Below are 13,794 nucleotides of genomic sequence, written 5' to 3' on the forward strand. Positions count from 1 at the left end.
TTGACAATTAATACCCAACTAGTTAAACATTGTCATCATATTGGAGAAAAGACTAAAATATGAATAGTTGGTCAACTGAGAAGATATGAAAAGGAAATGGTCCCCAATATGTCAAAGGAAACATACAAAGCAATAATAGACACTTGAACCACTGCACAAGACATGGAATATCTTAATGCTATATTTAAATGGCTGGCTATAATGAAAAAACTTGATAAACTACATTATTCTATCTGTCACACACGTAATTCACAGCTAGATAACTCCACACTTGAAGAATCATGTAATGAGTGTTAAAATAATAACCACGTGTTCAAATCAACTATAGCATTCATTTTCCTATTTTACAAAATGTGGATTCACATGGAGAGGGAAACTTCTAGGGAGAATCAGATCGGGAACCCAAACACCATTGAGAAAATTATCAGAAAGCTACCATTGACACACAATAACAAACGCAAACAGCAGAGATATTATGCTTCGAACCATTGCATGATCAACTGAAATGTATACTAGCAACAAAAGGAACTCCCAAGCAGAATTTTCATTAACACCAACATAATAGAAATTACATAAACCACTTGAGCTTTTCAAGGCAAGTCATCTGAAAATCCCTTTCTCTATCCAAACTAAACCCCAAAAAACAAAAACTAAAAAAATGTAAAAGAGACGGCATCTATTTATCAAGGGAAGGGGACTGATAGCAATTCCTACATGAACTTTTCCACCATTTTCTGAATTTCAAAAGCCTATTAATTGTTTAATCATCATCCTCCTGTGAAAACAAGAACAACGATCATCAATAAGACTTCATAGACCCCAAAATCCCACTCAACTGATAGCTGATTATTTTAGATTCAAAATACAAACCTCTTCGCTACCATCATCATCCTCGTCGTCATCATGTACCTCAGACTTCGACTTATCAGACTCCTCATCATCAGCATCACCAGCAGCCTGTGTTGCATCAGATTAAAATCGGAAATTAAAAACCAAACAAGCAGAGCATAACACGCATAAAAGTTGCATCAGTAAGAACATAATATTTACCAGTTTTTTGTTATACGCATCCATGCTCTTTTGGTATTCAGCTTTCCTTTTCTCAGCCTTGGCTTGGTAAGGTGCTTTCTCCTAAAACAAGCCAACAAACAAAGCCGAATTTCAGTAGACAATTCGATTGAAGACAAAACGCATAAAGTCAAGAGTCAATTTGAATATAATTTCAGTATATGATTGAGGTCCTATACTCACAGCATCTGACAACTGCTTCCACTTGTCTCCACCAGCTTTGCCAACCTATAATTCAGTGACAGATATTGATTAAGCAAAAGGTCAAAACACAAAAAACGACAGGTGCTGCTGAAAGTAAGGATCTACTTAGGGTAAAGTACTCACAACGGCAACAGATTTGTTGTTTGGGTGCTTCTCCTTGTAAGTTTTCCTGAACTCCTCCCTTCGTTTATCAAAACAAAGGAATACCGTTAAGTATAGCTTGCTTAAACACTTAAAAAACATAAATCACAAAACACACCAACGGTTAGATGCATACATGAAAACGAAGAAGGCACTTGGAGGCCTCTTAGGCTTGTTTGGATCCTTGGCAGCGTTCTTTGCTTTCTTACTCTCAGTAGCCTTCTTCCTTATCCCAAGCCTGTAACAATTCATCAAATATTAACAAACACGAATCCTACAAAAATCTCACATAGAAACACCAAAACCCTAGATCTAACACCTTAAACACGAAACGAATCAAAATTACAACTAAAATAGAATGAAACTCACTTGGTATCAGCTTTAGCCTTTGATTTAGCTCCTTTCATGACGAAACCTGCAACGAAAACACGAAAACCGGTGAGAATCGGTGGTGAACCGGCGGAAAAGGTGAAAACTCGGCCGATTGAGTAAAGCGCCGTAGGGTTACTACCTTCTAGAGAGAGTAAAACCAGAGAGATAATATTCCTTTGTGGATTTGGTGTGTGTGTGTGTGTGTTGAGTTGTGAGGGGGGAAAGGGCTCTATATGAAGGGGCGCGAGAGATAACAAGGGCTTTCGCGCTGAGGGACTCTAAAAGAATTTTACCCTCTAAAAAATCGAATCGTAGATGGTTTGGGCGGGATTTCGAAAATTCTTTTGCCACGTCAGCGATCCGTGTGATTGTGTTTTACTGGATATAGTGCTCTTCTCTTTTGTTATATTTTGGGTTCTGGGAATTGTGTTTTCTCTGTGTTTCTCAAAGGGAGGATCCTGGCCCTTGGTGGGGAATGATTACGGAAGTTTACGGAAACGTGGAGGGATCCTGGGAGTTTGGGGTTTTTGGTAATTTCTCCCACACGTGTAGAGGTTTAGGGGTGTAATGACGAAGTTAACCTTTTGTGTTATGACGGTTCTGTAAAGGGGCGGTGTGAGTTTATTAAACAAATCTAGACAAATGGAATCATTCATGACGGATCGCGAGTGGAAGGGTGATTTGGTCAATTCCACTGGATGAAAGAATCTCTTCTTTAGTTTCTTCTTGCAATTATTTTTGAAGAAAAAAACAAAGTCAAGATATTTGTTTCTCATTTTCCTTCTTGCAATTGAAAAAAAAAACGTTGACATGGATATGTGAGCGGGTATTCCATGAGAGAAATGAAAATATTTATAATAAGATTAGTTTGTATTTTATGATGAATAAGACGGAGGAAGTGATGTTGAAATGGTTTGAGCAGGTAAAAAAAATGCATAGATGCTCAGTGAGAAATTATGATCGATTTGTTATGGTGGATTTAACGAAAGATAGAAATATGTTAAAAAGGTATTGAGGAGAGTGATTGGACATGAAATGACATATATATTTGCACTTTACCGAGTACATCCTCTAGATAGTGGGATATGGAGGCCACGAATTAATGTTGAAGAAAAGTAGGTAATTGAGTATTGTATAGTTTTTCTTGTCAATATTACTAGAAGGGAAAAAGGTCAAAAATATCTCTCAACTTTTATTTGTTAGTTAGTTTTATCTTTCGTTATACTATCAGGTCAAACATACCCCTCTCGTTACGAAACTTAACAAAAATATCCCTCATTTTAATAGATTTTCATGTGGCAATTTAAAATCCCATAATGGCTTGCCACTTGGGCGAGGTGGACGCCACGTGGCATGCCACCTAGGCACCAAAATTTTATTTTATTCTTTTTTTACACTTTATGTTAAATGGAAAAAGTAATTTGCTCAATATATTGAGATTTTGGCTTTATTCTTGTTGCTACCGAGAAAATCAAAGATTGCATCAACTAAAATCAACATTAGATTATCAGAATATCAGTTTTTCTTTACATTGTTTGATCTAAATATATAGAGACTCGAAAAAATTATAAAAAAAAAGAAGAAAAATATCATTGTTAGCAGAATAATCAGCAAGAATTTCAATTGACGGAACAGCTCTGTGCAACAGAAATCTATTGTGTTTTATAATCAAAACGGGATCAAATTTTATCTTTCACATGCCATTAATTTACGTTAAAAAAAGCTCTTTTGGACACATACTTTAACTTAATTTTGGGTATGGTGCACAAAGAGAGAGGGGAACAATGGGAATGATAGTTCAAAAGAAAAAGTAAGGATGATGAAAAGATAAAAAGTACACAGACACCTTTTTTTATCTTTCTATTAATCTGTCTTAATGAAATTCTCCATACTTCAACAGAGGAAAATGAGGAAACAAACTTGCCATTCACATAGAACGCTTACGAACAAGACCAAACTAATTTATCCTAAAATCAAAATTCACAACTCAATTCTCCTAATTCAAGACTTAGACATCTAGCATTTATTTGACGATTTTAGTCAACAGAAAATTGGAGACCCGTCTTTTAAGATTTGGAGGTGGATTCATAAGCTTTTTGGATTTTGTCTCGATCAAAATTTGATCGTTGCTGTTGATGGGATTCAAAAAAGGAGGAGTCATACTTTACAAATTTGAATTGCTTTGGTTGATAAAGATTATTTTATTTTTGAGATTTTGTAAATGGATAAAGAGAAAAGAAAAAAAATAAAAATCTTAAATAAGCAATTGAAAGAATAAAAATTTGGTGCTGAGATGAGTCCATTTCACTCCAAGTGGCAAGCCACGTGGATTTTAAATCATCATGTTGAAATCTGTTAAAATGAGGGATATATTTGTTAAGTTTCGTAAGGAAAGAGATATGTTTGACTCAATAGTATAACAAAAGGTAAAGTTAAATGTCAAGGGGTATTTTTGATTTTTTTTTCTTACCGTTATTACCTTTTTACTATTCTTTCTTCCATATTTTTATTACTTGTTATTTTTTTACATCAAATATCATATTATTAGTTTTTTTTATTATTAATTTTTTCTGTTATTCTTTAACATAACTTCTCTACTGTCCGATTGTTATGCTTTTCCTAAAGCGATAGTCTTTCGAAAATGAATGAATGATCATGGTCTCAACACCTATTTCAATGAAAAGGATTAAGTGAGTTATACTTGGCTAATATCTACAGTGATGTAGCTACAATTAAATAAGCATGGTCATCCAATCTTCCGTAAAAAAAAGTATATTGTATATAAATTATATATTTAAATTGAACATTTTTGACATACGTAATTCTTTACCACAATTATAAAAAGTTTCAATATATGTTGAATGTATCGGGTTCAAAAATGACATGCAATAGCTATCAGAATTATATTTTTTAATTTTATTTTAATAATTTTGGAACTCAAATTTGCGCACAAATATATATTACATATAGAGAAAAGAATATAGATGCTCATAAAAAATAAAAAATATCCATTCTTTTTTGATATTTTTTAGAAAAAAGTATTTATTATTTTATGCACCATTTTTAAAATTGTTGCATTTACATTATAATAGTAGGTTGTGTTTCACAGAAGAATATGTCCCATCAATTTTTTAATTTGAAAACAATAATTAGTAAACTTGCATTATTGCATAGTACGTAGTAGAGTTGTTGAAATAGATTAGTCCAAATAGTACGTAAATTAAAGGGACATCAATATTTATATTAAAAAAGAAAAAGAAAGAGAGGAAAAAGACTCAAAAAGAGGAATAATAAATAAAACAAAATATTCTTACACAATATTTTAATATAAATATTATAGAGGAGTAATTTTATAAATAATATATTATTAAAACATGAAAAGTTGAATACGAAGAAAATTAAATTGTTATAACAAATGATTACTATAACATGTTTGACGCATATTCTCTTATATACTCTGTTTGGATGGTGATTTTCCATGATTTCTTAATATACGGTACTGTATGGTATGGTATTATATAATACTGTACACTATAATATTATGTTTGAATAGATTGTATAGTTTGCTATTGTTTAATGATAATTTTATTGTTTGGTTTGACTGTATGGTACTGTATCGAAACTGATAAATTTATAAAAACGCCCTTAATTATTATAAATATTAAATTTATTATTTTCTAGCTCTAATCTTACATCCTAAATTAGTCACCATTACAATTACAATATTTTATAAGGCTAACTTATCCGTTAGGAAATAAGAATTAGGAGCGTAAAAAAGGATAGGAAATTTGTAGAGAAACCTACAAAGGTGTTGATTTCACCGGAGATAACGAGTACAATTGAAGAGAAATTCAATTTGAAAATCTTAGAAGCTTCAAAAATTATTGCGGAGGAGAATGAGTAATACGACGTTGAAAGCAATAGATATATTAGGGTAACGTTTAATAAAGAATAAACGATAAATTAGAATTACTTAAATTAAGTAAGGGTATAATAATAAAAAAATAAAAAATAAAATAATGGAATATCACCAAATTAGTGATTTCAAAAAATGAGAATTTTAATGATTACAAATTCATAAAACTAAATTATATCATACCATATAATTAAAAATTAATCAAAACAAATATAATTTTTTTGATAATTATATTATACTATACTTCGAAAAACCACCATCTAAACAAGCCGGAGTAGAAGTAGTTGAACCAGGCAAGAGGTCAACATGCCTACTCGGCACAAATGAGGGCAACTTTGTAATTTCCATTCTCTAGGAAAAATTGTGGCTGATCTAAGGTCCTTCCACGTGGTTTGCTGTTTTTTTTTTTGCCTTTTCCCACTGATAGACATGGTATCTTGAAATTTATTTATCTAAAAATCACTTTAAAAATAATATTATAAATTATAATAATTCACAATTTAAAATATTTAAAATTTAATTAACTCTCGAAATTTTACATATATCGCATAAATTGGAACAAAGAAAGTAACATATGTTATTTAAAATTATGTTAAGAGTATTATAAATCATAATAACTAACAACTTAAAATAATTGAAATATATATTAAAAATTTGATTAACTCCTAAAATTTCACATATGCCAACTAAATTAGGATAGAGGGACTAACACATATTATTTGAAAATTACGTTACGAGTACTATAAATCACAACTTATAATATTTAAAATTATATTAAAATATGGTTAACTCTCGAAATTTTACATGTGCCACATAAATTAGGGCAGAGGGAATAACATATATAATTTGAAAATTACGTTAATTAAAAGTACTATAAATCACAATAACAAACCACTTTAAATATTTTTAAAATATATTAAAAATTCAATTGACTTTTGCCACATAAATTAAAATAAATAGAGTAATATATATTGCGTCCGTGATTGCACGGGCTATTGAATCTAGTTTAATAAATAGTGAGGTGTGTTTTTGTTATAAAAAAACAAATGAGGAATATAATTACTTACTTTAGTTTCAAATATTGTGATCATTTTTTTTTTTCAAAAAAGAAAAGGAGAATTAAGAGACGAGAAAGATAGCTGGAGAGTCCAATACGGACGGTCATACAGATCGGGAGATCCAAATCCAAAGCAGATAAGCAGAAAAGATCGTTTCGAACGGAAATCAGTTGAGACGAGAATGGGAGAATCAACGGCGGAGTTAGAGAAACCGGTAGCCGCACCGATGATATTCATTATAGTCTTAGCTTTGCAGTTCCTTTCTCGCTATTTCGAAATCAATAAAAAGGTTATCTTCTCATCATTTCCGATGTTTATTTTCGGTTATGTTAATTCCCCATTGATTCGATATGAATTTCATAGATGTTTTAATATTAGTTTTGATTTGGCGAAATAGTTGTTTTTAAACATCCATTGCTGTTTCAATAGTTGATTAATTCAATGTGGAGGCTTGAGCCAATTCGCTTTGTTCTATTCAGTCATGGATATCTTGATTTGTTATTAAATACTAGCTTATTTTGCCATTAATTTTGATTTTGTGTCTATGATATGATATGTTAATTTTTTCAGAAAGGTTCCACAAGTTCCGAAGATATGCAGTTGCGGGCAGAAATCAAACAGCTGCTAAAGGAGGCAAGTGCCTTGTCACAGTAAGTGAGCTTCACATTTTTTTCTCTATTATTTATCGGTTAATTTTTTGACAATGATGCATGATGTTGTTTAGGTCAGCTTGTGCTCACACCTCCAATTAATCGACTAGGTACCTGCTATTTCGTCTCCCACTAGCACAAGTACATGGGCAACTTTGTCTACCAAGGTTTAGACACATGAAAAAGGTCACCTAGCCGTTTTTGTCTTTACTAGGATTTGAATCCTGAATTTCCACGGTCCGTCCCAGTTTTGGTCATCACTATTATCTTTTATTTGTACCTCAAAGTATCCTGAGCAAGATTTTGTTTTGATTTCTTTGTGGTGATTTTTCAAACTATCCTTGTTTGTAGAGTTACTTACTGTAGTTATACTTAATAGATAAGTACTTGTTGGTAAGTTAATAACATGTAATTAAAATAGGAAGTGGAGTCTTCAAGAGGACGCACAATAGTTTTCTCTTTTCATATAATAAATAAAACTAATCTTATCATTAGGGAAGTTCTATGATATGGAAAAAATGATTATGCCTTAACATATATTTCAGGCCTTCAACATTTGCACAAGCTGCAAAACTGAGGAGGTTAGCTACTGCCAAGGAGAAGGAACTCGCTAAAAGTATGGCTTATATTCTATCTTTTTTAGGATAGTTCCTGCTGTATTCATAAACCATATCTGGAATCGACTAACACGATAGTTGATGGCCTTATGGATCATAGCGCAATAGATTATTGCGGCCCTTCTTTCACCTTCTCTTTTGAACCTCAACTCAAAATGATTTAGAGGTTTGCAGGCTTTGATGACTATTTTAATAGGAACATGGCTGTGATGCCATGGCTTGATATAGTAACTTTTGGAAGGAATCTTGGACTTGTCTTCTGTCTTTTCTCCACTAACTTGCTGCCAGGGACAATTTCTTGACCCACTTGATATAGTGGCTCTTCTTCCATGAATTATATGGCCAATTTCAGCAGATTTTCCCAGATTTATACTGCCTCTAATACAGACAAGAGATACATTCATTGTTCCCCATCCCACAAATTACATTTATGATGTAATGAATCACTTTGAGAGAGCTGGTGATTTTTTATCAATAGCATTACAAAGCATAGAACAAGCATTCTGCGATGGAATTCCAAAATGAATGTGAATTTTCTCCAGTGTACTCAGATTACCATCACTAGAGAACCATGAGATGAATGAGGACATGGAAGTAGTTGGAAGCACATTAGACTGTGCCAATGTACTTGTGCTGAATTTTTCAAATCGTCTTTAGTACTTTGACTATTGAAATGCCTGGATTGAGTTGAATGTGAGAGTAAAACGTTTGCTTTTTGAGGTGTTAATTGTAAAGGAACAAGGTGCACATTCTAACTCTTTCACCTGAACATGAATTCTTCTTAGTATTTCCCTGTCCTAATCTCTTCTTGCACATGAAGGCATTTAGCTTGCATATAGATAGAAAATTACTTGATATTTTGTGGAGATTTCAGCGACAAGTGTCTCTGTGGCTGTACTCCTTTCAAATGACTAGTGTGTTTCGAGCCTGTGAATGTTGGAGTACTCACGGATCAAATGCACTTGCCTACGATGAGGAACTTAAACCGTTTACGGTTTTAACTTTAAAGTTACCTTAACAGAAAATTTCTACAATATTCTGATAGTTGAAGTTTTCTTCCAGAAGCTGGACTATATAAACCAAGTCTGTCTCCTCCTTATAGTTGGACTGATGAGAAGTTGTGGTTAGTACTTGTCTTTTGCAAATTAGTGTCCGTTCAAGTAACCATATATCTTCAAGCAGAAAAACATACAAAATACAGATTAATATGCTGACTCTTCCTTGTTAATGAGCACAAATTTTCTGGATACTTTGATCAAACATCAAGTTTAGCATAAATAGTTCCTTCAGAGAAGTAAATTATTTGGATGACTTTCTTGGAAAGGAGTTGTGTTTTGGATTCTGAATCTTGTAGGAGAAAAAGTGTCTGTCAATTTGCGATCCTTCATATTGGAAGCTGTAAAACAGAAGCTACCAAAGGGATTGACCCGAAGGAGAAAAAAATCCACAATTTATTACTGAAATTAAAAAACTACACTTCCTTCATTTGAAAATAAATTAAAAAAAGACTATAGAGAGATGTCTTGTGTTGAACTTCAACAAGGAAGTGAATTAGAGATGGGAATGCTGAGATAGTGATTTTTTTGTTTTTTGAGAAAGGTAAAGCTGAGATAGTAGTATTAGTGGTCTTGAGATCTACAAGCAAGTAAATTTTTGGTAGTTAGGATGGGTAAATCATGGAGTTACATCACTAAAGTAGATTTGCCAATTTGAGGAAATTTATGTAACAGACTACCTTGCAAACTTGAAGGTGGCTTTCTAGGTTGGTAATGCGACGAGCTATGCTCCAAAGTATATCACCTCCCTATCTTGTGCTCTCCTTTATGTTGATATTTCTTTCTCATCATTTTGTGATTTACTTCTAAATTACACATTAGTCTGTATAGCACATACAAGCTAGTTGGTATTGAGGCTTAAGTATGTTCGTATGCTTATACAATATTTGCCAGAAGCACTTAAAATCTTGTTAGAAATTGTGTGTCAGTGGAAAACGTAGAGAATTTTTAGTGTTTAGAAAACTGAACGTATTTGAATTGGAATGAAACGGGTCAAAATGAAGTGACATTGGTAGTGAGGATAAATCATACTATCCTCAACCAGCTGGGGATTGAGGCATAGTACTTGTTGTTGTTGCTGTTCTCTTTATAGCATATGCTATTTGGATGAAGTTTATCAATAAATTTAATTAGTTTTCATCCTCTGATGCAGATCAAGAAATTCACAACAAAGAGGCGAAATTGTCACATGATTCATACACAAAAGGCCTAACTGTTTTGCAGGTATGCATAGGAACCATTTAGTGATTTTTACAAGCTTCGTTTAAGCTGTAAGATTCTTATTTATCCCTATCACGCAGGTCTTGACGTACTTCTTGTTGATTATCTGGTTTTGGCGTATTCCTGTGGCTGCCATATCTAAGCAGCTCGTACAGCCTTTTGGTAATGTTTCAGATTCCTTGATTATTGAGCTGTAGCTGTACCTACATTACATTTTGTGACCATGATGTATGCTTAAAAATATTGTTTACCCATTTACCAATTTCCTTTGCTTGTCTTTCATTGTGATTTATGATTTATTGCTTTCACTGGATTTTAGGGGGATTTTTTGTTCATATTTCCATGATAGTTCATATTTCCATGATATTTTGTTTATCTACCTGTGTCATACTGATCTGTTGTTCTTCCACTTCTGCAGGCAAGATGTTGTCTTGGCGAGGTGGAGGTCCTGCCAATGAAAATGTTATGGTAATGATTAGTCGCAATTGTTTCTCTACTGTAATTTATTCTTTTAGGGGAAATAGTGACTTTAAATAGAGCAGTCCTGTAAGGGGGAGGGTAGGTCTGAGCCTCTAAAGGTAGAGCCAGCACTTGTGCAACATGTCACATCAAAGCAGCAGCGCCTGCATTTTCCCTAAGACACCAAAGTTGCTCGTCTTTTGGTTGAATGACATTTTAATAGTTTGTTTAATGCACTTGCAGGTGGGGATTATTCCATGGTTGATACTGTCTACTAGAGTTGGCAAATCTATCAGTCGAAGAATATTGAAGTAGGAGGAGAAAGTAGAAGTGGACCATTTTATTTTTTTTAACTTTCCTTTTGATATCTATTTTATTACTGAATATTTGTAAATTGAATGTGTTATACCTCTGTAAGGAGTACCCTTTCTTTTTCTGTAAGTAGGAACAAATCTAATGAGTTGGGCGTCATTCTTGAATGAGCGCTTCTATACGGCTTATTTTGGTTTTGAAAAGCAAATGCAGTTTGTCTTCTTGAATTTTTTGAGGTATAAATTTAATACCATCTTTTGGAGTGAATGAAGTGGATCCGTGAGTTTATACATTCTGTATACAAAAGAAGATTTGAACCACACCTGTCTCAAATTGGTTGCAAAATTTGCCTTTTCCTGCAGTATAAGTCCAGCCCGCAGTCGGGATTTAGTGTGTAGCTAGGATTTGTTACATTCTGTGGCTAGTGCAATGTACATATTGCCATTGACTGCTTTTGTTTTTGGCAATGCTTACCGAGGTACAACACTCTCTGGTGCCCTCTTGATCTTAGTTGCTTGGGATCTTACAAGTAAGTTTTTGTTTCGTGTATGACGAGATTAAGTTTTTAGATCTCAGGTATAAAAGCTGTCAATGCCATGTTTGCTAGCAATTTTGGTTTCCAGTGTCACTTCTCTTGTTTAGTTTTATTGTGGATATTGGTCTTGTTTAATGGAGTTATTTTCCCAGTTCTCAAACAATAGAAAATGCAAACAGAGGAAAGGGAACAAACCAAATTTGCTTAGTCAAATGACTGGAATCATCTTCAATAAATGAAAAAAGTTAATCTAGATGGAACAAATTAAAAGAAGTCGTAACATCACGTATGTGTACCCAAAAATTGCAGCTAATTTACTCCAAAAAAAACAACTCATGTCTACATGTACATGTCCCCCACCCCTCTCCTCTTCCGCAACCCAACTCAACCCAAAAACAAATACATAGCAAAATCCATTTCTCCCAAAAATAATTTCTAAATACCTTGCGGGGTTTGGAAGGGGGCGTATAGTTAGCAGAAAACCTAGAAAGTATCAGTGAAAAAAGGGGATGGAATAATCATAATTAGGTTGGAGAGGCATGAAGGAATCAAGCTGATCCAACAATGTACCAAAACCTGTAGCCTCTTGTGGCAATAGATCAAATTCAGAACCAGTGATACTTGGCCAAAGATCATCATCAAATCCAAAATTCTGCAGATTGTCCAAATTGTTTAGTGTCTCCCACACGTTGTTCATCTCATTAGGCATTATCCCCAAAAAACCAACTTCTTGGCCCTGAGAACAATCTCTCAATTGATCACCATTGAACTCAGCCGCCATAGCAATTTCTGTTTCTTGATTGTAAGCAGTAGTGTTTTCAAGTTGATCACCAACAGTACCACTCCCCCAGAATTCATCAAAATCAAAATCATAGGTTTCTTGATTAGCCCCAGCAACTTGTTCTCCTCTTGAAGTTGTCAGTTGATCAACACTGATTTCAACATTACTACTCCCTTGATCAGCAAGTACAATTTCTTTTCTACTTGAAGTTGATCCTCCATTCCCACAATTCACCATCTTCAAGAACTCAATCCTTTTCTCCACAGCCTCTAATTTCGAATTCAATTTCACCAACAAACTCTGTTTCGACTCTCTAGACATCATGTCATTAAGCCACTGATCATCGGAAAACAGAGCATTATTCTTTTTTGACTTTTTCTTCAAGAACCCATCATCAATTGCGTCTTCAATCTTTTCTTTTCTCTTGTAGGATTGAATAATGGGGTTGAAGTCTGAGGGATTTTCAGGCCATGTATCGACTTCTCCATTAGGACCGAGAAGAATGGCACAAGCTTTAATGTCACAGAGGATTGAAAGCTCCCTAGTCTTTTTCTTTATGGTTTCTTTTTTCTTCCTGTAACTTAACGTCTCGCCCTTCCTCCTCTTCTCCATTGTAACTATGAATCCTCTCTCCCCCTTTTTCCCTATTTATAGATGATGGTAAAAAAATAGAATACGCGTATACTGTGAAGTTTTTTCAGGTTCAATACCCAGTAGAAATAAAATAGTAACTGTTTTTTTTCCTTAGTTACCTAATACGATAATTATTATTTTTTCAATTTTTTTATCAATTACCATAATGTAATATAATGCTCCTCGTTTTCTAAGAAATTAGAGCATTCAAGATTTGAGCTCAATTCAAATAAACCTATATCTAACACTCTACACTCATACATGCAAAATTATTATTCAATTAATAATGTTTAAAAATTGAAGAAGAACATATTTAATTGAGCCTTAAAATAATGCTCGTCTTGGATTACAATACATATTAAAAATCTCTGAGAGAATATTTATAAAAATAGCCTTACTTCCTAATACGTAAAAGAGCCAAATATATTCCTGTACTATTGAAAATAGTTTATATATATTCCTCGTTATTCTTTCGGGCTAAATATACTCCTGTTATACTTTGACTTAAATTTACCCTTATATTTAACAGAACGACACGTGGACGGCTATGAGTAAAAGAATCAATCTAATTTAAAATAGACCTAATTCGAATATAATCCGTCTCGCTCCGTTAATATAACCCAACCTAATCAATAATATTGACCCACCCAATTCACTCTTCAAACAAACAAAAACCTAATGCACAATTAAATTCCTTCTCTGGCAACCAAAGAAGAGTGAGCCAATGAGCTTTGCGAACTGGAAAGATAAAGGGGAAGAGGAAAAACAACTA

At 33.4% G+C, this 13,794-nt stretch overlaps 3 protein-coding genes across 3 annotated transcripts; 1 reads left to right on the top strand and 2 right to left on the bottom strand.

The window, feature by feature from the left end:
- Nucleotides 1-529: 529 nt before the first annotated feature.
- LOC129874915 (HMG1/2-like protein) lies at nucleotides 530-2,058 on the bottom strand. The gene is made up of 8 exons (XM_055950301.1): nucleotides 1,925-2,058; nucleotides 1,783-1,828; nucleotides 1,550-1,651; nucleotides 1,396-1,453; nucleotides 1,252-1,296; nucleotides 1,051-1,131; nucleotides 871-957; nucleotides 530-775 (listed from the first exon to the last, which is right to left on the bottom strand). The coding sequence occupies exons 2-8, from the start codon at nucleotides 1,818-1,820 to the stop codon at nucleotides 761-763; spliced, it is 426 nt and encodes a 141-aa protein (XP_055806276.1). The 5' UTR covers nucleotides 1,821-1,828; nucleotides 1,925-2,058; the 3' UTR covers nucleotides 530-760.
- A 4,704-nt stretch (nucleotides 2,059-6,762) lies between these two features.
- LOC129874534 (protein GET1-like) lies at nucleotides 6,763-11,300 on the top strand. The gene is made up of 7 exons (XM_055949829.1): nucleotides 6,763-7,048; nucleotides 7,330-7,409; nucleotides 7,955-8,025; nucleotides 10,235-10,305; nucleotides 10,383-10,464; nucleotides 10,721-10,770; nucleotides 11,005-11,300. Exons 1-7 carry the CDS (start codon nucleotides 6,941-6,943, stop codon nucleotides 11,074-11,076), a joined length of 534 nt encoding a protein of 177 aa, XP_055805804.1. The 5' UTR covers nucleotides 6,763-6,940; the 3' UTR covers nucleotides 11,077-11,300.
- Nucleotides 11,301-11,807: 507 nt separating this feature from the next.
- On the bottom strand, nucleotides 11,808-13,057 carry LOC129874114 (uncharacterized). Its single transcript, XM_055949343.1, has one exon. It carries the CDS (start codon nucleotides 12,999-13,001, stop codon nucleotides 12,102-12,104), a length of 900 nt encoding a protein of 299 aa, XP_055805318.1. The 5' UTR covers nucleotides 13,002-13,057; the 3' UTR covers nucleotides 11,808-12,101.
- Nucleotides 13,058-13,794: the final 737 nt, after the last annotated feature.

Source organism: Solanum dulcamara, chromosome 11 (assembly GCF_947179165.1).
Source record: "Solanum dulcamara chromosome 11, daSolDulc1.2, whole genome shotgun sequence".
Lineage (NCBI taxonomy): Eukaryota > Viridiplantae > Streptophyta > Magnoliopsida > Solanales > Solanaceae > Solanum > Solanum dulcamara.

What these genes read in the sequence shown, in the direction of transcription:
- LOC129874915 (XM_055950301.1), bottom strand. Translation starts at nt 1,820, where the DNA reads ATGAAAGGAGCTAAATCAAAGGCTAAAGCTGATACCAA. An exon ending in AGTGCCTTCTTCGTTTTCAT is followed by an intron (nt 1,454 to 1,549) that starts GTATGCATCTAA and finishes TGATAAACGAAG; the next exon opens with GGAGGAGTTCAGGAAAACTT. An exon ending in ACAACAAATCTGTTGCCGTT is followed by an intron (nt 1,297 to 1,395) that starts GTGAGTACTTTA and finishes ACTGAATTATAG; the next exon opens with GTTGGCAAAGCTGGTGGAGA.
- LOC129874534 (XM_055949829.1), top strand. Translation starts at nt 6,941, where the DNA reads ATGGGAGAATCAACGGCGGAGTTAGAGAAACCGGTAGCCGCACCGATG. An exon ending in ATTTCGAAATCAATAAAAAG is followed by an intron (nt 7,049 to 7,329) that starts GTTATCTTCTCA and finishes TAATTTTTTCAG; the next exon opens with AAAGGTTCCACAAGTTCCGA. An exon ending in GAGGCAAGTGCCTTGTCACA is followed by an intron (nt 7,410 to 7,954) that starts GTAAGTGAGCTT and finishes CATATATTTCAG; the next exon opens with GCCTTCAACATTTGCACAAG.
- LOC129874114 (XM_055949343.1), bottom strand. Translation starts at nt 13,001, where the DNA reads ATGGAGAAGAGGAGGAAGGGCGAGACGTTAAGTTACAGGAAGAAAAAA.